The sequence below is a fragment of the Lathamus discolor genome, chromosome 2 (assembly GCF_037157495.1).
Source record: "Lathamus discolor isolate bLatDis1 chromosome 2, bLatDis1.hap1, whole genome shotgun sequence".
Taxonomy (NCBI): domain Eukaryota; kingdom Metazoa; phylum Chordata; class Aves; order Psittaciformes; family Psittacidae; genus Lathamus; species Lathamus discolor.
In genome coordinates, this window is record NC_088885.1 from 49,997,809 (window position 1) to 50,021,240 (window position 23,432).

Sequence of the window (23,432 nt, forward strand, 5' to 3'; positions counted from 1 at the left end):
TATTACACCGAACTTGTGAAAAGATGAGAGCCTGTGAACAAGGAAGGAGTCAATGGGTTCGTGCCAGACTTCTGCTCCTTCCCGGCAGCCCGGGCCAAGCGTTCCCACTGACGCAGAGTGAATCTGAAACAGGAGGTGGAGGACAAATGGCACCCATGCAGACATCTCCCAGGCAAGCGCACACACCTCAGCCGTGGGAGGTGTTTACCTGAGGGCTCATAAAATCCTTCACGATGGCGAGTAATTTTCTGTGGGAACACCGGTGGTAAACGAGCCACTCTGAGGAGGCCGTAGGGAGAATCCATCGAGCTAGCGCTGGATTTTCCAGGGTAAAACTTTGACAGGGGCTGGTTTTGCATACAGGTGTGCGGAACAGGCACATTTAATGACTGCCCCCGCAACCTCAGCCATCTTTATGCGGGATTCAAGCGCACAGCTTTTCCACCGGGAGCGACCCCCGCCGCCCCTCGCCGGGCGGCGCACGGCACTGCCCGGAGGCTCACGGCCGCCTGAGGCGGAGCTTCCTTCAGGGCCGGCGGCAGCTTTCGGGGCCCGGCGGCGTCCGCTGCCCTCGCTCTGCGGAGGGGGGGGGTCGTTACCCCGCGATCCCGGCAGGGAGGGCAGACCCCTCCGCTGCGGCCGGGCGGGCGGGGACCGGGGTACGGGGAGGCGGTGCCACGGAGGGTGAGCTCCTTGCCCCCCCGCTCCGCGCCTGCCGGGCGGGCCGGGCCGGGCCGGGCCGGGCCGGGGCGGGGCCGGCTCGGGGGCGGGCGGGCGGAGCTGGTCGCTGTCCTGGGTGTTGAATCTGCTGCGGCTGCTGCTCGTCGGAGCCAGGGAGCGGCTGCGGGAGGCAGAGGGCGGGCGGGCGGCATGGAGTGAGGGCTGGCGGCGGCGGGCAGGGGAGCGGGACAGCCGCCTGCGATGGGCCAGGCATGATGGGGGCGCTCGGCTCCGTCCTCCCGCTGCTGCTGCCGCCGCTGCTGCAGGTCCTCGCCGCCGCCCCGCGCACCCAACTGCCCTCCGCCGGAGCCGCCGCCGAGGCGCGGATCGGTGAGTGGGGAGAGGGGCGGGAGGCGTGGGGCTGACGGGGAGCGGGGCCGCGCCGACCCCTCCCTCTCTCCGCTGCTGCCCGAGAGCTTCCTCAGAGGCAGCTCGACAGGCCCCCGGGGGCCGCGCCCGCACAGCTGCGGGCGAGGGGCCCGTCCTGCGGTCCTTCAAGACCGGCTCCCTGTAAGGGATCCCGTTCTCCGGTCCCTGACAAACAGATCCCGCTGAGGGGCCCCGTCTTCAGTCTCCTTATGGCGCGGCTCCCGCTTGAGGGTCCCTGTCCTCCGGCCCCTCGCTACCGGCGCCCGGCCCCTCACACCTCGTGGGTCACTCCTATCCCCGCCGGTCCCTGGTCAGCCCGAGGCTGGTCCCGGATCCAGCTGCCCCAGCGGGGTGTCCCGGCGGGATCTCTGGGACACCTCTGAGGAGCTGGTCGCACCCAGTGTCCTCACATGCTCAAAACTTCCACCGAGACCATCACGAGGACCTTAAAGTGGAGGTACACTGCTGGAGAGCCACCCAAAATGCATCCAGCCTCACGTATTTGACCCTCCTCCCGGTTTAGAGGGTTCAGCCCACGAAAGCTCCCTTAATAGTTCAAAACACAGGAAATCCCCAGGCCACAAACCCCCAGAAGCAGCCCAGCCTTCTCTGGTGTCCACCCGTAACTCGGTCTGTTGGAGGTAGAAGTCAGCACTGGATTCCCGTTGAACCTGTTTTAGAGGTGTCTACAGATAGCCGGTGCTGTCCAGTAAAGACCATTAAGCAGCCTCTTTCTGTTGGGATATTCTCGGACCAACCCCTTCCTCCTTCAGGAGGTGCCGTCTGCACTGAACATCCCCACCTGGTAAAATGGCCCACGCCAACATGAACGGATCCTGAAACAAACTCTGTGTTTAAGATCAATGATATTCTCCTCTGCCTCTCTCTCTGCCTTTCCTTTCCTTGCACTGAGACACACATGACTGTTTGCTCACCAGAATTATCTCCAGTGATAGCTACTAATACAGTCAGTTTCATTTCACTTGCAGTATCGTTCCGGAATGCACTTTAAGCCCAGATCATAACTTGGAGTATTTTGTATTTTTTCCCATTTTATTTCCTACCTAGAATGGTTATGGACATCAGGGAGTGCAAGCTAAACTAGCTGTCCCTAAGAAATCTTTTTCTAAGATAAAATATAAAATAAAGAAACAAAGGAATTCTCCCACAGAAGTACCAGTGCAGTCTTCCTCATGTATATTTTGTTTATTAAGAAGAAATTAAAATCAGCTGACCGTGGTTTTAATGAGGCTTCAGTCAAGTGGCAATACAAATGAGCTATTGAATGTTTGCTATAGTGAGGGTAGTGATGAAAGGCTTTAAGGAGAAATGGTGTGGACTGGATATATCCCTCCCTCCTCTCTCCTGGTTGCTATAGATATAGACTGTTTCTCTTACTCTGCTGTGGAGAAAGCGTACATAAAAATATTGAAAGTAGTAGCTGTAATTTTTACCTTTAATAATGCTGTACATCGTGCTTTCAAAGTAGATTTTGATTCTCTCTAACGTAAGTTGGGTCAGAAATATTTTTCAGCATGTTGTAGCTACAAAACAATGTTTGTGTGTTTGTCACTTCCCTGTAGCTTCCCTGGGCTTCTGCATCGGCAGGGGTGCCTGTTAAGGCTTTCCCTGTGTGGAAGGGAATGGGGAAAGAGCAGGCTTGATTTTACGTAGGGAATCCAGTGGTCTGGGAGGTATAATTTGGAGATATTTCAATAGCAGCTAAACAAGTTGAGCCTTTCTGCTTCTTGCTGGGATACAAAACTAACATGTCTCATGGACCTCTGTGAAAGATGGGAAAGGATTTATTGTGTTTGACAATATGCGGAAAAATGTTTGCATTGCAGGAAGTGAAACAGATTTAGCTGTATCTTCCCTTAGCTCTTTTATTTCTTCTATTGACCATTGTTTCAAATCTCATTAATCTTGAGTTCAAACTATTTATTACAGTAGATTCTGTTCAATTTGAGACTACAATTTCTAGCCATAACAGTGCACAGAGTTGCAACTGTAATTTTACCGTGTATCTAAGGTTTGGGGTTATTTGCGGTTATAGGTGGATGATACTAATTTGGATTCTTATGCACAGTGCCATCTTCTTTAATTGAAAATTGAACACAGATGCATTACGAAACCTCTATAATATGTGCTGGAAACAGCCTTAAAAGCCATGTAATTATAGAAACAGTTTTTTTATTAACTTGTTTCTGTTAAGTGTTTCGGAAAGTCTTCCTGAAAGCTGGTGCAGAAGTAGAAGTTTGTGACCTTTCCAATTTCATAGGATGTTTTTACGTCCAGTTTCATTCTTTTCCACTTTTTTTGATCAACTTCTGTCTATGCTTTCCTATATAGTAATCATCTCCAAATGGTGAACTATTTATATTATAACATACTTACAAACTTGTTTAAGAAATTGGAAGTTTTAAAGTTACAGTTAAGATAAAAGATTTGGATTTCTGCTTCTGCCCATATAATTCATGAGGCTTTGAAGATTGTTCCTGTGGGAAGGTGTTTTTATAAGATGATATTATCAACAAGAGCACATATTCTTCCATTTCTTGACATTTATAGTAGCATTATAGAGGAAATAGTAGCAAATGAGGAAAAGTATAGCCCTTCCGCTCTCTCTATCTCTTGCCTAGGCTTAGCCTAGGAGAGAGATTCTTATCTTTTCCACAGGAAAAAAAATCAGCTGACTACATAGTAGTGCTCATTGTTCTGTGACTGAACACTGGAGCTGGGAATTTAGTATGCTAAATAATTATTTGTTTATAATACACAGTCCGTTTAAGATTATGGAACGTCTTTTTAAGTGTTTTACGCAGTAATCATCTGTGAGCAACACATCCTGATCATGTTGCTAAATTCCACAGGTTTAGGTTATTCTGCTCTGTAGTGATAGCTGTATGGACTTTTTTTTTTTTTTTTTTTTAATGAGACATTTTCTTATCAGCAGATGATTAGTCGGGGGAAGCAATTAAAATGTCCTCCAGTAAGCACTTAGCAGTCACTTCAGTAAAAATTGGAGTTCTAACAATTAAAGTACTTCCATGCAGTTGTACAGCTTTTTAAGTGGACAAATCTATTCAGAAAGTTGCAGTGGTATTTTATTTTCGTATTAGAAAGGCTGGATAGAGAACTGGGGAACAGAGTAAACTGTGAGCATTTCTAATAACATTGTTTCATTAGTCCTAGGCTACTAATACTTTACAGCAGAAGTTATCCTCAGATGTATTAGAAAAGAGTGTGTGCTTGCTGCAGTGCCTTCACTTTGACCTCTAATGTGTAAAATGATGCTTGTAACCTTCAGTGAATGCCAGTATAATTTTGCAATATAATTTGATCTTTTGTGCTGTGTGCAATCCTATTTTTCAGGCTGCATTTTCTTCTCAAATGAGTACATTAATATGCTGTGGAAATTTCTGGAAACAGTTGTTTCATATGCCATGTAAAAGTTCTTTCAAAGTTGCATTCAAATTACCATATGCAAAATCTTTTCAAGACAAATGCCTGTGAATTTAGTTTTTAAATAACAAAAATACAAGTTGGTCACGTTTCAACTTATAAACATGAAATATTCTTCTAAACTTGTAGCTGTGGGTTCCTGACAAATACAGTGAGCAAGGACACTGTCTTACATTTCACAAGGATTTGAATGTCATGGATAGAAACTTTACAGAAAGACTTTTAAAAATGTTGCATGTTAATTGTAGGACTTTCCCAAAGCATGGTAAGCATGTTTAACAGCTGAATAATGTTTTAGATGTGGGTTATGGGTTCTAAGTGCTTGATGAGATGTAGGAAATTGCATGAGCAGGGGCTTCACTTACCATTGGTGGAAAGCAGTTCCCTAGTGTGGATTCTTAACTTACAAGAGAATGAAATAAAGAGTACGACAGATGAAAAAATACTTGGTTTTTGTCTTTTCAGTCCATGCTTCAAATACAACCCAAAAGAAGTACTGACAAAGAGCTTTTGCCTGTGGGTGTTTCATGGGAAAAAGTGAAAAAGTATATCTTGTTTTAGTTCTTTTTGGATTGATGTTACCATAACAAAATCAACATAACTGTTCTCAGTCATCATTGTCAACTATCTGGGAGATCTACGAGGACTGAATTCTTCTTCTTGCAGCATGTCTGAGCACAGCTGAAGTTCACTCAAGTCAGTGTCAGCCTTCCCATTGACTTCAGCAGCATTTGGATCATAATGCTAGTTGAAGCTTGTAGCAGACTGGCTGAGAAAGTAGGGGAATTAAAGTGTTACCATCTGTTCAGTAGATAAAATTGCCCAACTTTCCAGTTACATTAATTTGGAACTTCTCATAAGCACTTGGATATTTTGGTATCATGTTGATTTGATGTAATTATTGATGATGGAGTGTGATTTATGATATAATGCTAGCAAATAAAAATACCATCAAAATAATTTAATTAAGACAGTGCTGTGTGTTTGGAACATGAAGGGTACAGTGTAGGAAGCTGCCTGCTTCACTTCATCAAAAGTATTTTTGTATATTCTAGAAATGTTTCTTGAATAATCAGTTATGTTAGAAAGCAACTTGAAAGTAGCTTGATACTAAGGCATGTCTGTTAGTTCCATTGAATTAAATGTAAGAACATATATTAATGTTTTTGCCATCATGCCATGAGTCTTCTACAGTATCTTTTTACAATCTATCTAGCTTGTTTTTGTTGAAAGTTTCAAATGGACAGGAAGGGAATTATTTCTCTCTCAGTAAAAAGAATTAATTGCAGGGTGCTGTAAAGGTTCACAGGAGATTGCTCTAGGGAGAAAGTTTTCTTTTAGTTTGGTTTACTGATTAAGAGAAAACAGACAAGTTTTTGGTAATGTAAGCCCATTTCTGCTTCCTACCTGAGTTTACCCCAACATTTCTCTGCATTTGGTGAGATGAAAAACAATATTTCTACTTGTCTGTCTTCTTTTTTTTTTTTTTTTTTTTTGCTACCAATAAAGAATACCAGTCCCCAAAACTTCATTGTACCGCACCATCATTGTAACATGCTATCTATCAGCCTACTGAGAGGAAATTGGGTTTCTCCTAGTTGCTAGATTCTGGAAAATTTGGGCAGGTCTGCTAAAATAGCAAAGGGTAGTTAATGTTGACACAGGAATGATAAATGGGCAGTTACCTGTGTACTTTGTTACAATGAACAGCAGTGCTTATAAACATCAGTGTGGTGTGAAAAGAGCAACTGCAGGCCTTGATGGGAGTGGAGCTCACTGATAAGCAGGGGGTTGAGGTCTCCTGCATTGATCAGATTTCCATTGGCTAGAGAGAGCATAAGAACACAAGCTCAGATATAAGTGATTACCATTGGTCATGTTTCCAAATCCATAAGACCATCTGTGGAAGCCAAGAGGAAGGTATATATTCCAGCTTCCCTAAAATGGTATATATTTTCAGCTCATTTACACTTACGCTACAGCCAAAAATTTAGATAAATTCTCTGAAATTGTTCTTACAAAACCAGTATATGTCTTGCTAAAATCTGTGTTGGTGTTTACAGGCAGATTTAGCAGCACATTCAGTAAAGACTGGAGGAAGTATTGGTTTGGTTTTGGTGATAAAATTGGCAAATGAGGGAGTATCTAAAAGGCAAAGTCCACTACGAGCCTCTGTTAAAGACACTATGCTGAGCTGTATGTGTATTTGGTTAGGCTCCATATGGTCATTATTAGTAAATCTATGAAGGCAGTAAGTAATGTTGTTGCTGGTCAAACAGTTTTATGTTTGCAAATGAAGAATAAGGTGAAGATGCAGATAAAGAGGATGTTTGCAGGGAAACAGAAGAGATGCAGAAGAATAGAGACATGTTGGGAATGTGTATGCTTAAAAGAGGAATTGAGGAATGAAATGTTTAGAAGAAGTAAAATCATTGGAACTGGAGATCGGAGATCAGTGATTTACCTGTGTACAGTCTGTGAAGATGTAAACTTAAAATTGGGTGCAGTTACTTTTTCTCATGGAAGAGACAGTCAAATGCAGCGGTTAACCTGAGATGTTTAGAGGGCCAGTGTGTGTGACATGAGAAAATGAGGCAAGGTGGCAAGAAGAGAAAGGGATTAGCAAAAAAGAAATACTAATTCATTCATTTAGTTCAAAGCTGTGGCAAAAATGGAGTCAGGAGATGCATGTAGGTAATGAGAATCTTCTCTGGGAATAGAAAGGATTTATTTCTCTTAATATAAGGGGTCAGATTCATCTAACTAAATGTAATTATTTGAGCTAATCACTCTAGGCTGCTTTTAACCTATGTCTAGTTTATAAATTTCAAGTAATTTTACCCAACTGTACATATCTAACATAGGTCAGATAAATGTGTCCCTGAATGCAGCTATTGCTGTTCACTTAGTATTGTCTTAATACATTTACCAGGCTAGGGTATCTGACTGTAAACATCTATGGAGTAGGTACTGCACCTTAGCTATGCAAAAATCAGATGCTCAGGTTAAATCTGGGGAGAGTTAAGCACATTTGAAGAGTGATGAAGACCTATCTCTCCCCACCGAGGTGAGACTAATGTAGTAGCTTAAACTAAAGTTAGGCTGGTTGAAGGTCACCTACTACATTACTTCAAAACCACAAGCATGACTTTGAGATATATAGGTCTTGCAAGAAAGCTGTTTAGGAAGGTCCTGTGAGTAGTCAGGCAGTTTTGTCACATGAGGAACTGGGAATGAAACAAGTGAGGTGGGTGAAGGATATTAGTAGTGCTGGCAAAAAATGTCTCTGAGAAAATTGCCCTCTGGTAATTGCAAACAAATGAAGGTGACCTCTGAATGAGACAGAGGAGAAGCGAGCGTAATGGAATAAACAAGTGAAATTAAAAAGCAGATAAGTGAACAGGGGACCTGCAGGTAAGCTAGACAAATGGCAGGGGTGTCTGGTATTGGAGAGCGAAAGAAAGAAACCATGGAGACTTACTAGTTTTGGACAGTCAAGAGAAAGCATGAAGGGCATGGATGTTGATGTGTACATCGGATTACCGAGTTTTCTTGTGCGTATTTTAGAGGCCTTACTTGTGAGGAGAGTGGAAGGGCTCTATTTTGATCTCAACCATTTCATAGTGTCAATACAGTATAGCATTCCCAATAACACTGTGCCATTCAGAACAGTTGTGCTCATAAAAAAATTTAGACACTTTTTTCTGAAAAGATTAGAGGGATTTAACTTTATAGAATTTATTCCTTTTGGGAAGGAATTTCATGAGAAGTAAAGTAGCTTAGTGAATTACTGCATCTTACTGTGTTTTCTCCTATAGTTTCTTTCGGTGAAACATACTTAAATACTGAACATGGTTTGTTGATGCACAGTCTCTCTGAACGGAGAGTTAGTGCTTAACGTTGCATACCTATTTTGCTTCAAACTAATACATTCATAAAATAAGCTATTTTAAGCTGTAAAAACCAGTAACTAGAAGTTTTGTGGGAAGTACAGCTGGTTGTAGTGGGTGTAAGGTCTTTTCTTTCAGTTGCAGCTTAACAGCGTGCAATGACAGTTACATAAGATTGAAATCATAGCCAACAAGTACAAAGTAACGCACAGATACATGTGTCTCCCAAAATGTAATATACTTCCAGATGTTCTCATAGAAAACAATGGAACTGAGACCAAACATGCACTACATACTGTAATAAACTCACAAAGTTCAACAAAAGCCAGGAAATACCTGGATTAAAAAAAAAAAAACCCAACATTTTTACATTCCCCTCTGCACCCATTAATATTTGATGTTTCAAGTCTGAACTTCAAGAAATTCTACAGAATGCCTTATGAAAGTCAATCTTGGATGATGAAAAACTGATAGTTTTTATTTCAGGCACACAGAAATCTTCTGCTGTTATTATTCTGCAGGAGATAATTACCTGTCTATCTATTGCTGTCCTAAAAGGACTAAAGATATTGTAACTTCTCTTGTTAATATTCTGCTCTGCGCCAGGAGGGCTACCTTTTCTCTGTAACTTTTTTAGCTGGTTAATTCAGTTCACTTAGACTCTGAGCAGCTGTTTCAGGCAACTGAAGGCCATGCCTCATCTTCAGGCCTGAGGAAGAGTTTGTGTGTTAAGGAATTGCCTGTGTTTTTTCAACTATTGTCAGGCTGCAGCTTTGCAGTACAGAATGTTTGGCAATAACAAACATTTATGGTATTCTTGCCAGTGACTGCTTGATCTTGTCTCTGTAAAGGGTATTGATTTGGCTGAAACAACAACAAATAAAAAAAATCATAATCACAGCCTTGCTCACAAGCAGTGAAACCAGTGCTGTTATTAGTGCTGGTATCCATGAAATGCAACGGGGAGATGGGTTTGGGCATAGGATTAGTTCATGCCACAATTGCCCCTGAGCTCTCCATGGCGTGAAACTTTGACTTGTGTCCGTGTAAAAGGTAGTCTCTTATTAACCTGGCCTCTCTTACAGAATTGCTTTGTAAGTTAGACATTAAATTCTATTTACTCTTCAGTGTTGAATTAAAAATATGGCATCAAAGATTATAACCTTTGATTAATAGATATGTCACAACCAAAGAATGTGGATGTCTTCTGTTTTTTAAAGAATGTATACATTATGCTGTATTTCTCTTGGCAAAATGATTTGTTATAATTTTAGTTTAGACTGTGGAATATTCTATATACTTGCTGTTTATATTCTGGCTTTATTTAATATCTGATATGATAGATGTTAGCTATGAAATATCTTCAGTGAACAATTACTCATAAGATCTCCCTTCCTTTTCTAGATTGTAGCACAGCTCAGTATTCTCAGTAAGTAGTCAGTGCAATGCCTTACTTACACTAGGAAAATATTATATCAAACTTCTGTGACCTGTCTCACCTATCCCAGCTTCTCAGCTAAACAGTTTCTTACTTTCATGGTGTCACCCTGTGGATTATAACAACTCCTTCCATTTTCTGGAGAAGGCTGTAGTCACCAGTGACTATCCCACTTGTTACTTATGTCCTGAAAGAACTAAAAATGGAGAGGAAAAGAGATATGTGGGAATTATACATCTATCATGAATTTCTAGAAATACCTGGATATTAATGAATACAAGATATCAAGGTAAATATCATCAGCATTTAGTTAGGTGAACATATCTTGGAGTTAGTGATACGGTTGACAGAGATACCCCCTCCCCCCTCCAAAAAAAAAAAAGAAATTCTTTGGCACAGGGTATTAAATTTTTGCTTTTTCTTGATCTGTATTTAAGAAATGTCTGAGGGGTTTGGGTTTTTTTTTTTTTACCCTTGAAATCTGGGGTCAGATTTGGCAATTTTGCCTTTCCTCAATTAGGAAGTGAAATTTCAAAGTTGTTAAAATATTCTTGTTAGTATTACCTATCTGGAGGTTTATTTTGGTTGACTATGTCAGGTTATAATTACAATTCACCAACATACGTTACAAGCAGGGGACGATTTCCAATACCAAAGGGCAGTTATAAAATCTGCCTATTCAAAATAAACATAGCAATAATGAAAACAGAAATTTTTGAAGGAAAAATAGTCAAGTGATTCTCTGTGGTGAATTTTCATCTTAAAAGCTGCAATCACTCACAGTTTTAGACAGTATAAAATTTATAACGCTATAATTAAATAGCATTTTAAAAGCAGATTGGGAAGGATGTTTTAGTACTATATGTATTTGGATTTATGCCCCTCAACAAGACATAGATCTGCAGTTAAGGGCTTATTTTTTTTCTTTTCTCTCCATTTTCTTTTGTTTCTCTGAGTAACACCTGCTCTAATGAGTTTACGATCTGAAAGTAAATAACTGGGAAGCAATGAGGAAATGGACACACCACACAGGCTTGGGAACAAACAGCTGTCGAATGGCTTTTAGAAAGTAGAACACACAGCTTTTATGAAGGATCTGATTCGGCTTGAATGAAGGGGCTGATCACACCCAGTTGTCAAACTTTCTTAATTGAAGAATTACTTGAGAGAATTTTAGAACAATACTTTATCATCTTCAGATTATGGAACTATTTTCATAGTTTAGCAGATAGGGAAGAGCTCTGAAATGATCAGCTACCCAAGTGGTGGGGTGGCTAAGCAGGTTGTTACAAGGGGCATGGCTGTGCTTCTTTCTCTTAACTTGCAGTTCATGCAAGAGAGACTAAATTAAACAGTGCATGTGAAGGGGGAATGAGCCTCACCTAAACCTCCACAGTAAGCTGACAAAATCTGAATTTGGGTGTACATATGTTTGTAAACCTAACACTTTTTTAACAGGGTTGGCTTCGTGTCATTCATTATCTTTCTTTTTGGCCATCCATTATCAGAATAACACCAACTTGCTTTTAGGTGAAAGTTCAGCATGCACAAGGAGACTCTGCTATCAACAAAAGTATATAAAATGCAACCTTTCGTTAATAGCTTCACCAGTTTTCCTGAAGCTGCCTTTGCATCTGGTGTAAATAAGAGCAGTTGCAGGTTCAGTTCCTTCTGATGTCACTGATACTAGTCCAGGGCTCCTGGATTTGAGGTGATTTAAGGCATCAAATATTTGAATACGGCTTGCTTAGAGCTGGTTTCATAGAATATGCTTAGCTCTACTTAAGGTAGAGTATTAGTAAATAAATATTTAATATCTTTTTTTTTTCTAGTCAATTTTGTATTATCTCTGTTGCAGTCTGGAAGACAACCTTGCTTGGGAGCTTCCATGTTTTCCTGCTATTTGACAAAGATACTCTGCTTATCTCTTCTCAGTCGAGAGAATTCTTCTTGCCAAAGGATGGAGTTTAGTGATTTATCATCTTGTAACCCGCACCCTGTAGAACAGGGTGTGAGTGTTGGGTGTGTTACTTTATTTGGGGTTGTCCCTCACTGGAAAGCAGAGGACCTAGTGTTCTGTAGTTTGCCAGCCACACCAAAGTGTTGGACAATGTTCATCTACAAATGAAAAGAAAGCAAGTATTCTACTGTATGTTGAGTTCAGTAAAACAACTATTATACAAAGAAATAGGTGCAGAAAAGTTCACGTAACATTCATACACCTGTAATACTGTTTTTTTCTTCACCAGACTGTAAGATTAACCTAATTATCAGAATGTTTATTGAAATTTCTGAGAGACATATTATTTTTGGTCAGCTTTCTTCCTCCAAAATGGCTACTGACTTGAGGCTAGGAATCTACCTTTCTACTGTGGTTTCTGCTGGGTGAAGAATCGATCATACCTGGCATTTTTTTCCACCTTCCAGACTCTTCAGCTCTTGTCAGCTATGCTAACAGAACTCTGATCAGCTTCATCATTGCCATGTTACCTTTGGAAAGTCCTTCCCAGTTGTTCAGCTATCAACTAAATACCTGTTTGTAAAAGAAACCAAAAAACCAAACCATTTACACAATGCAGATATGACACTTCCTGGATACATGTTAGATAAAATACATGACTTTCTTATAAAGTTTCAGAAATTAATTATACAAATGTGTATAAATGAAACCAATAAATGCTGTTAGAGGTCAGATATGATGGCAAACACAAAAACAGAAAAAAGGGGGTTAGAGAGTGTGTCAGGAATAAATAACATTTAAATGTGGCAAGATGGAAGTTAGTGTACTGTACTAATGTCTATTATGTTGGAGTCAGTATACAACTTTCTTTTTGCTAGTTTTTGTAAGTAAAAAAATTGGTGAACTGGCAGCACTGCTGGAAATAGATTAACTTCATTAATCTAATTAATTTCTGTAGTTTCTTAACACTAGTTAAAAAGTATTCTGCAGTATTTTACATTATATTTATTCATAACCTATTTTTAGTCACATTTCATTTGTGAATAATGTATGTCAAGTATTATGGTGATCTTTTTTTTTCACGTCATAAGTCACAGGAGAGCTGTTTCTATAATAGTTTATTACCTGAAAGCTATGATTAAGTCTTGTTTAATTTTGGTTCCAATTACCAATGCGAACACTTAATCATGTGCCTAACTATAGGTAAGTACTGTTGTCACTTAGTAAACAGGACTGTTAACTCTTTTTGCTTTCAGCAGGGATAAAAATAGTTCACAGCGGTTTTAATTATACCTTGGATCTTTGTAGAATCAGGAGTTTTATTTCACTCATTTCTTTGGTAATCGAGCACTTTAATGACGTCAAAATTTGATACACTAGAAAAATAGGTAATAATGAACTGCATAGTGCTGTCACCTGTGTACATTTTTAGGGTTACTTAAAGAATCTCTCGCATTTCCAAATAAGATAATTAGAACAGGGTTTTTAAAATGAAACTAGGTAGGAATTCATAAAATTATTTTGAATCAGCTATTTGATGCACCTTCTGCAATAACAATACTTTGTGTTTCATTTACTTTGTTAAAATTGATATAGCATACAACTTTTGGATGAGTTGGAAGCTTTGGTTTTCATTGTCCTCCAGTGAATATGTATCTGGTGACATCTCGGAAGGACTGTAAAATCCTGCATTTGAGAAGGTGCAAATGAAGTGAATATTTCTCTGAAACTGGATTGGTGCCAATAATCATAGAATCATAGAATGGTTTGGGTTGGAAAGGACCTTAAGATCATCTAGTTCCAACCCCTTGCCATGGGCAGGGACACCTCACACTAGACCATTTTGCTCAAGACTCTGTCCATCCTGACCTGGAACACTGCCAGGGATGGAGCACTTGCCACTTCTTTGGGCAACCTGTTCCAGTGCCTCACCACCCTCACAGTAAAGAACTTCTTCCTTATATCTGTCCTGAACTTCCCATGTTGAAGTTTAAATGCATAATCCGCTAAACGAAGCTTTACAACTGCACGAAAACTAAGAGGTTATCCTTCCTTTTGCAGAGATGTTCCCCATTATGCATATTGCAAAGTCTCTCCAAGAAGAATGACCCTGATCTTTAGATGGTGTTCTCTCTGATCTAGAGAACACCAGATATTATGTGCAAATCATCACATCATAGGTGTCATAGAGCAAATAAATATAAATTCCTGTTATAATCCCCAGGTGCCTCATGAATGATTTTTTTATTCACTCTGCAATTTCTCAGTTCATATATTATCTATCCTCTCCATATGTGACAAATTGGAAATAGCTTTTTATTCTTGGTCTCATCTCAGGAGGTGCAAACTTATATCTGCAAATACATTTTTGCAAATCTAAGATTTTTTATTGTATTTTTTTTTTTAAATGAAGGTGGTAAGTTGCTATGGGATAAAAAATCCTTAAGAATTTTCCTGTAGAGGCAACTGAGAATTCTGTCCTCAGAAGGGAGGCTGTTGGGTGGCTAAGGGGGAAGAAAGTGGGACAGACCACAGCGAGGGAGAAGCCATTATAGAAATAGCTAAAAACTTGAGTTCACCTTTTCTCTTTCATTCTTGCTCATGCTGAATATAAAATTTATTCCTCTGAAGAGCTTGTCTCTGTTTTTTAACTTGACCTAAAACTCTCTCAAGACAGTGTTTAACTTTGAAGGGCTTATTAGGAAGATGTTACTGTAGCAACAGTGAAGTAATATTTTTCAGATTCGATTAAAAAGCTTTAGCATCCTTAATGATTGAATCTTTTCCAAATTTCACAGTAAGAATTTTTTTTTAGTCATGTATGGTATTTATGGAATTAATTGTCAAATAATAGTCAAGTGGTACAAAGATGAAAAGTATGGTTTCAGTGAGTTTTGGTTTTAAGAGTCTTACCTGCAGTAATATTTTGCTATTCCATTATATAAGGCTTTAAATTAGTAATGGAGCGATGACTCCCTTTATCTGTGCATCTGCTGAGGGATGTATCTCTATGGGTGGATCCACTCTCTAGACTGGTGTGAGGCCTCATGGGTCGGAGGATTGTCCAACAGTGGAGGGTAGTTGGCAAATAGGAAGGTCATGCAAAGGTGTATGCCATGGTGTATTGCCCCAGTCTTTCCCTCTTTTCAATGGCAACTGCTACTGTTAACTGCAAGAGACAGCTTTTGGTCTAATCTCTATGGTATGTGTATGTCTGTTTATGGTTTGCTTCTAAGAAACTTTTGACTAGAGCAAAAATGAGTAAGCTCAAAGAGCGTCCCACACATAATGCTTGTGTTTCCCAATAGACTGATGAAGACAAGAGACTTGCAGTCCTGAGGGTATTCTGACTAATGATTGATAGAACAATTCTGAAGTGAGCAAATATTGTAGGAGCAGATATACACAAAGTATAGTCACAGTATTTGTGAATCAAAACTTCTGTTAGTATTTGCTCATTAGGCCCCAAGTAACTAAGATTTTATAAGAAACAAAATAGAGTGGATTTTTTGCTAGAAACCTGCTAATACAGTGCTGACTATTTCTTGCCAAGTGTGGGCATAAAATACACTAGGTTAAATGCTGGGTTTGTTTTTTCTTTTGGAACTGTGTTCTGGCCAGAAGTCTCTAGTCTATATTAAAGTGCTCCCGCTGGGTTTCCATAGCTATGGAAAGTCTATAACTAACTGTGGTAACAGAAAAGACTTGTGCCTTTGCATTGTGCTTTGGATTTCAGTACAGAAGAGAAAGTGTGAATGGAAAGACATTACAACAAGACAGAAAGCATGTTTCAAATAATGTGGGTTGTTGAGCTGGATCATTCTACCCACCTAAGCAATATTATCACTTGACCTGCTCCCTGCTGCAAAAGGCAGCAATTTAAGACTGCATAGCACTTTTCTAGAAGGATGTATGCCCTTCATAGAGTTATGTTTTCTGCAGCACTTGTGTAATGTGGAGGTTTGACTTGAGTGCTGGTGATATTCCTATTCAGTTTATGAGAATTTGTGAGCTACTATCTGGAGTACTGTATTTTGCACATAAAGAACCGAAGAAAATAGATATTTTTTTTCCTCAAATGGGTGTGAAATAATAAAACTGCACCATTGTGTGACATCTGTGTGAGAGGGAAGATTAAATTGTAAGAATTAATTGTAAGAATTTAAAGACAAAATAGCTCCATAGTGCACTCAGAAAATATGTGATTGAATAAAGTAGGAAGAAGTACAGTAGGTGTATATTTTACTGATTTATCATTTTCTTATACCAGGTAGGTGGATATTGTAACCTCAGCTGAACCTGTTTTTCCCTTGCCTTTGTTTACATTCACAAATGAACAGTCTTAAAATAGTCAGGTGTGAGACAAGCAAACAAAAGATAATATCGATGAGAAAGGCAGTACAGCTCCAGGAAGAGCCATTAATATTTTGTAACCTCTAAGTCACACAGTTGAAAGAAGTATAACTTTTGAAGGCTTTTTTAAAGGAAGAAGGTGAGACATTTTAATGAAAATGAAGCATCTTTGTTCCTTCTAATAGTCCTTCTATTTATCTGGATATGCAGTTGAAAACAAAACAGTTCCTTGACTCTCGTATCAGAACACATTTGTTCTTCTAAAATGAGCATTTAGATATGTACTTATTGCTTTCTTTAAAATAAGGATAATGAAAAAGAAAAAAACCACTTAATTGTGCACCAAAAATTACTACAGTGACAGAAAGTGGCTGTTGTTTTTCTCATTTTTGGCTGTTGTATGTAGGTTATTTGAACAATTATTGTGAGCTTCTGCTTGAAGAGCAAGAAATCTCAAATTGCTCCAAACTGCAGTATGCTATTAGATACCATATATCTGCTATTTTTGCCTTCTTGAGTCATTAGTTTTGTGTGATCACTGGATTAAAACTCTCAAGTGCAGTACAGATACTGAAGTTATGTTTTACAGAAGCCAACAGAACAAAGAAATAAATGGTATTTTGGGATGGTTCTGCCTCTATAGTTTTTTTTCTCTTTTACATCTTAGTTGCAGCAGAGGGTATTCCTTGAAGAGGTTTTAATTTTATCTGTTCAACATTTGCAGTTTTTTTCTTATGGGAGCTTCCCATATTTCAGCATCTATTTTTTTTTTTGCTCCGTATCAAGACAAAATTGAAGAATGAGGATGTTTTAATGGAATAGAATATTTTGAAAAAGATTACTTTTTTGAGCAGGCAAAATTCTGAAACATTAAATAATATTTTTGAAGGTAACACTGAACTTTGGCAGCCCGAACTCCCAGGTTTGTCAGCCTGAGAGCAAAGAGAAGGTTTTCCTTCTCCTGATGCTAGAAATTGTATCTTCAGATCCTAGTATGCCCATAATGCCAAGGAGGGAAATTGCTGAGCTACTGCTCTGCAGTAGAGGCCCCAGTCTTGTCCTTGGGTCAGGATTCCTTGTTCAACTTAACCATAAGGCATTGATGCAGTTAAGAAGGGAGATTTGAAACACCTGAAATAAAAGTCCCACTGATCATGTATGGCTCAGTTGTAGTCTTAAATTGACCTTAAATTAAATATTTTGGTTCAGTTACCTGAAATATATCTAAGTTTCTCCAGTGAAGCTTTTCATTAGAAGTATCCTGTAGAACCTTGATTTTCTGAAAACTACATTTTAAGTTGAAAGACCTGTTGATAGTCTTCAAACAGCTTTAGTTTATATGAGGATCCGAATGTTCAGAGAAGTTAGTTGGTTTTGTTTTAAAGAAGCAAAATACCACAATCTTTTAATTTTGCTTAGGTAAGAGGAAAATGTGAGTGGAATTGTCATGGAAGTGAAATTTCTATGCTTTTACTTCTCCTTCTTGAAGTATCAGCTGCCTGGTCTGTTTCTACCATAGCAGGAAAAAAACCTGTTTTCCAACTGTCTTCAAAGAGTATGCAGGTTTCAATAAAATTGGTGTGGTTTTATGTACTTTCAAAAGCAGCAGCTTTTTCAAAAGGTCACAAAATGTGTACATATCAGTCCAGAGTGAATCACAGCAAAAATGGGTTCTGCTCAATTTTCCAATATTTTCCTAATCCTGGAAAGACTGGAAGTTATGCCTATTGACAAACACTATGATAAATAATAGCATGCAAACAAATTCTTTTTCAGCCTTAGCAATTTAGTACTTTCTTAGAAATTTGACTGTATTAGATAAAATTATGTTGCTATTTTCTTTTGTTTAAATATCTTTTGGTAAAAAAACCATTTCAACACCATTTTAGTGAGAAAACTTTGGCAGGATAGTATTTTGTGGGGTGTGGAATTCATCTCACTTCAGATGCCTGTAGCTGAGTCAGTCACTCTGTGGCCCATTTATAGTCATTGAAGAGAGGTACTTATAGGACATAATTGATCTGACCTATTTTACATGTCTGCTTCAGGATGAGATGAATGGTACTCCAGGAACATTTGGCTAAACTGACTAGATTTCCATCAACTGCAAAAGCAGCATCCTGTGAACAGAGGCTGTGTTATAGACAGAGAAGTGTAGAGGAATATAAACTCCTATCTAAACTTTTTAATTTAGCTCCACGAACTTTTTAAACTTGAGATCTACATCTCACCTTTAGATGGAATAGGTTCCAGCCCTTTAAGAGTACTTTCTAATGCTGAAGTTTATCCTCTTTAGCATTGCCTTTGTTGCACCTTAAAAATATATCACATAAAAGGCAAATATATTCCCTTGCAGTTTTGAAAACTTAAGAGAACCATAGTAACAGGAAGTCTGTAGCACGATCTTCCTTCTCTTGAAGTACATTTTAGCTCTACAGCAATGAGGTATGTCATAGAATCATAAACTGGTTTGGGTTGGAAGGGACCTTATAGCTTGTCTAGTTCCAACCCCACCTCCCATGGGCAGGGACACCTTCCACTAAACCAGGTTGCTCAAAGTCCCATCCAACATGGCCTTCAGCACTGCCAGAGAGGGAGCATATTTGGCAGCCTTTATTTTCTTGTAGTACTAACTTGCTTTGATACTGTGAAAAGTGCAAAGATACTTTTTTGTGATTTTTCTTTCATCTGTGTTTATTAGAAAACAAACTTTGTCTTTGAATCTTCTGTTGATTATATATAGAAATGCTGCTTTGTTTTCAAATTTATTTAATGAACTATATAGTACTTATTTATTTTATGTTGCCATGAAGTGCATTGGGAATTTTAAAGACCTCTGAAAAGATATATTTCCAGCCTGAAGAGTTTGATGAATTAGGTAGACAATATAATAAATGCAAGGATTTAGAAGCTGCACAAATGAATAGTAATATAAAGATGGTTAACAATATGCTGTTTATATTAACTTATTTTGACAGTGAATACTTTTCTGTAGTAAGAAGAAAAAGTTTTTAACTCATTGGAGTAAGAGCAATATGTAGTTACTGTGTGCTGCCAACCCAATTGCACTAGGTTAGAGAGGCTGAAAAGCTGTCTCCAGATATCGGTAAGGACCGAGAACTGGTTGCACACAGGGACATCTGTGATAGCCCATGACAGTCATGAAAGAATGTGTTTTAAGGTAAGCATTAGTAAATAAAAGAGAAGCTGTACCTTGGTTCAGAAAGGGAACTTCAAATGTATTAGCAGCATGAAAGGAAACAGTGAACAAGAATACAAGAAGTTAGAGGACTTGAGTGATTTGTGTGTTCAAAGTGGAGGGGGTGACAAGAGAGGAGGAAAATATTAGGAAGTGGATTCTGAAGGGCTTTGAATGTCAAGTGGTCATAGAACAGGATTTGATTTCTGTTTCCTGCTACATGCCATTAGGTAAAACATGACATTTCTCTATTTTTTTTGAGCAGAAAATGCAGATAGTGCTTGCATACCAAGTAGACAACTGTGGTGACAGCTCTGGTCTTGGTGCAATTTAAATGAGATATATATACTAATTTTAAGATTCTTGAATGAACATGATGATGTAAGAGCATTGGATTTACAGTTTCCTTGACCTTACACTTTATTTGTTAGTAGTATCCATTAACATATTTTGCTGCAATCAAGATTTCTGCAGCTCTTGATTTCTGTATACAAAGCTATTTATTTATGGAAAGCAAGTTTCTGCAAGATGATTTTCTCTTTAATCTGTACCCATATCGAACCGTTAATGAGGAAGAGTGCTTCTTTTTAGACTTCAAGATCCTAAACTTTTTCCTAAAGTACATAGATAGGAGATTATACTATATCAATAATTGTTAAACTTTGTGTCCCTATGTAATGACACAAGAGAAATGTGAAATAACACTGTCAGACGTTACAGCCATCCTTGCATCACCTGATACATTGATTTTATTTTCCAAATAAGATCTTGTCACATAAGATACGCTTGTAGTGGTATGTTTTGTAAAAGCAAAATACAGAAGAGCAGAGAAACTACATGGTTTTGGAGGGAACACTTAATTTTACATAGCCCATTTTTTTTTTTTTTTTTTTTTTTGTCAAATGAAGAATTTGCAATGATTCAGGTTTTCCAAAGGCAGGAGAAAATCCCATCCTTTCTTGGTAAAATACATAAACCTAATAGTTTACATATGGTTGGTTAACCTCCAGAATACAGCATTGAAAAAGGAAAATACTCAGTTTCAGAAAACAATGAATTCTACCAGTGCCCCTATCTGTTTTCCATGTGCCATTTTCCAGTGCTCTTAGGTGCACTTTCAGAATTAATTTGAAAGATATGCTCCCTGCAGTTTCAGCAGCAGATGCCTGTTTCTTGTTGTAGGTGAAAAATAGCAAAGAATTAAATATTTGAAGCTCAAGAATGATTTTGAGGTCCCTGGTGTTTTTACACAGTACTGTTTCTGAGGATTCCTGTTTACCATGTCCAGCTGGCTAAAGTACTATGACTCATGCTGGTACATGATGACCAGACCTGGATTTTACACACTTCTGTTGCCTTTCATCTGGATTTCAGTGGGGTTATACACTGTAGTTTAAAGTTACTGTTTCTTAGTGGAGGGTAGGTATTACAGAACATAGCACTGTATGTATTCAGCAACACAGTCAGAGGTAGGTACACTTGAGTTGGTTTTCTGCTCTGAACACTAGTCTCCTACATATCAAGCTCAAAGCCTATATCCTTGTTTAGAAGAAACTAGCCAGATTCCTGATCCTCTTATTAGTCCAAGATATCTGAGGATTCCACCAGAGGTGTAGGCTGAGGACTGCTGATAAAAACCCTCTTTCCCAAAGACAAATGTTGTCTGCCCAATGGAGGGGTTCTTTGAGTAGTTTGAGACTTACACAAAAAAACTGAGGCAAAACTGAGAACTGTCTAAAAGCTGTTGTCACATAGACTCATTATGTAGGATGAACTCTTTTATATTCAGTCTGTTAGTACAGACACACAGTACATATACCCATAATTTGTGGAAGAAAAGCAACCCTCCTCCGAAATGAATACCACTGCAACTGAACAAGCAAGACTGGGAGAAATTCACAAAGACATAGGGAGAAAACTATTTCCAAAAGTTCCATACCAGTCATGTCACTTACATGCACTGGAAAACAGTTGGACATGACAGCAGTCCAAAACCACATAATGCTACGAAGTTCTCCATAAAATAGGATTGAGCTCACATTTGAAGTTGGTAATAATTTTATTGACATTTGGAAATAACTTCTCTTTTATAAATGATTGGAAATAATGTATCTTTTCTAAATATAGCATTTTATGCAAAATGAATGAGAGGCCTGGGGAAAACTGTTATTTGAATGAGTCAGTTTGTGGGTGTGTTGGTGGCTTAAGTAAATTAAAATGAAAATAATTTTTTTTCTGTTCATATTCTATAGTTTCTCTCATCTAGTAAGTACTTGCTAGCAAGTAGCAAGCAGGCTACTTGCTGTTAATATTCCTGGTGTTTTATTTATTTATTAATTTTGAATTCTACATACTATTATGACCCAAACTTCTTTATAAGATCCAGTGTGATAGAAGTTCTCACTATACTTGTGCAAGAAGTAGAGTGAAACATGGAAGTTTGGAGTGAGGTGAATTTGGAGTGTTTCCTTGATGATGGCTTTGGAGTTCTGGCAAAAGAAGGAAGCTGTTAAATTTGTCAAGAAAAAAGCCATAATGAGTGGCTGGAAAACTAAACCTGAAGCTGAATAAGTCATGCTTACAAGATGAATATTTTTTAATTAGTGTGATGATAAGCCGTTGAACTGATTCCAATGGGGCATATGATGCAATACTTTTACTTGAACAGAAATTGTGGACTGATTGCAGTGACCACCTGATGATACTTCATGACATTCTCTGATGTTTTTAATGTAGAATGCACTCACCATGGTCTTTTCTCACCTTGAAATCAGTCACACTTCGTTGGATCTTTTGTGTCAGAGTGCATTACCTTACTATGAAATGTATTCTGTATAGATAGATTTTTTCTTCTTCACTGTTCCTGTACTGTTCATGCAATGTGAATGGTGGTACCTATTTCAGAGTAAAATGATTTTATGAAGATAGAACTGAGCATCTAGCTGGTTTATGTTGAAAACCAGAAAAAATGAGCATCACATTGTAGCAGTCATGACTCTTGTAGTGCTCAGTCTAAGTTGTTACGTTTTGGGATAGACAGTGAAATCCTCAACATGTAACTATTTTCTATTTATGTGTGTGTATGTACATACATATATGTTACTAATACTGCAATCATGTTAGGGGTTCTCATGCATTCATGTATTGGTTCAGTAGCATGCACCGCTGCTTACTGCTTTCTTAAATACTGCATTACAGACAAGTGAATTCTTCTGAAGAATTTTCTGTTGTGATTCTCTTCCAGTATTAGGAAGTGTTAGAGCCACTCTTGTGCACTTGTCCGTTTAGTGCCCTCTTCTGTATTTGCAGTTGGATGATCCGAATAGGACTGGCTAATTTTATAGTAACTGGGAGTGAAGTTTCACATAGAAAAATCTGACAAATCTGAATTCAAAGTATAGCAATAATAGCTTTTGACCCCAAAGCACTGAATGAATTTTCATTCTTTTGACAGAAAAAGGATCATTATTCTTTTTGGCCTGGTATTTTGCTGCAGTGCAGTTTTCTGTGCCACCTTCTGCAGCTTTTTCTCGTGTGTTTCTCACAGAAAGAGAATGAGTCCTGTGGCTTCGGGTCACTACAGGATCACACCACTGTGGCACTGTATCACTGGCTCATATAGACTCTTTAGTCTTCTTATTTATTGCCAAAATCTACATCAAAGAAAAGGAAGCCAGCAGGTGTTCCGCATACAACACACAGAGAATCGTATTTGAGCTGCTGCCTTTTAAGCGTTCTGCAACTGCTGCAGATATTTTTAGGGAGCAAGCAGAGGCTGAAATATGGTCATCTTTCACAAATGAACAGAAAGTCTCTTCAGACACTAGTTTGTCCATTACCCCTTTACTATATCTTATGAGTAGACATTAGAATGCTCTTATTTTCAGGAAAGGCTCCTCATGGCTCACCCCCTGCTGTTGTGTTTAAGTCTCATACAAATGACAGGAAAAATAACTGTTAGACAATACAGCAATAGTAAAAAAAAAAAATAAAATAGCTGTGACCATAAGAACATGAGAGAATCCCACTTGCCCTTAG

General features: G+C 38.7%; 1 protein-coding gene across 2 annotated transcripts in view; it reads left to right on the top strand.

Annotated features, from left to right (window-relative positions):
* Positions 1-816: 816 nt before the first annotated feature.
* Positions 817-23,432, top strand: part of PTPRN2 (protein tyrosine phosphatase receptor type N2) — a 667,916-nt gene continuing 645,300 nt past the window's right edge. For both annotated transcript variants that reach the window (XR_010609958.1, XM_065666790.1), the window contains exon 1: positions 817-1,050. Coding sequence is in view for 1 of the 2 variants with exons in the window: in XM_065666790.1 (XP_065522862.1) it covers positions 933-1,050 (118 nt within the window). In the remaining variant the exon portion in view is untranslated. The remainder of the gene's footprint in view (positions 1,051-23,432) is intronic.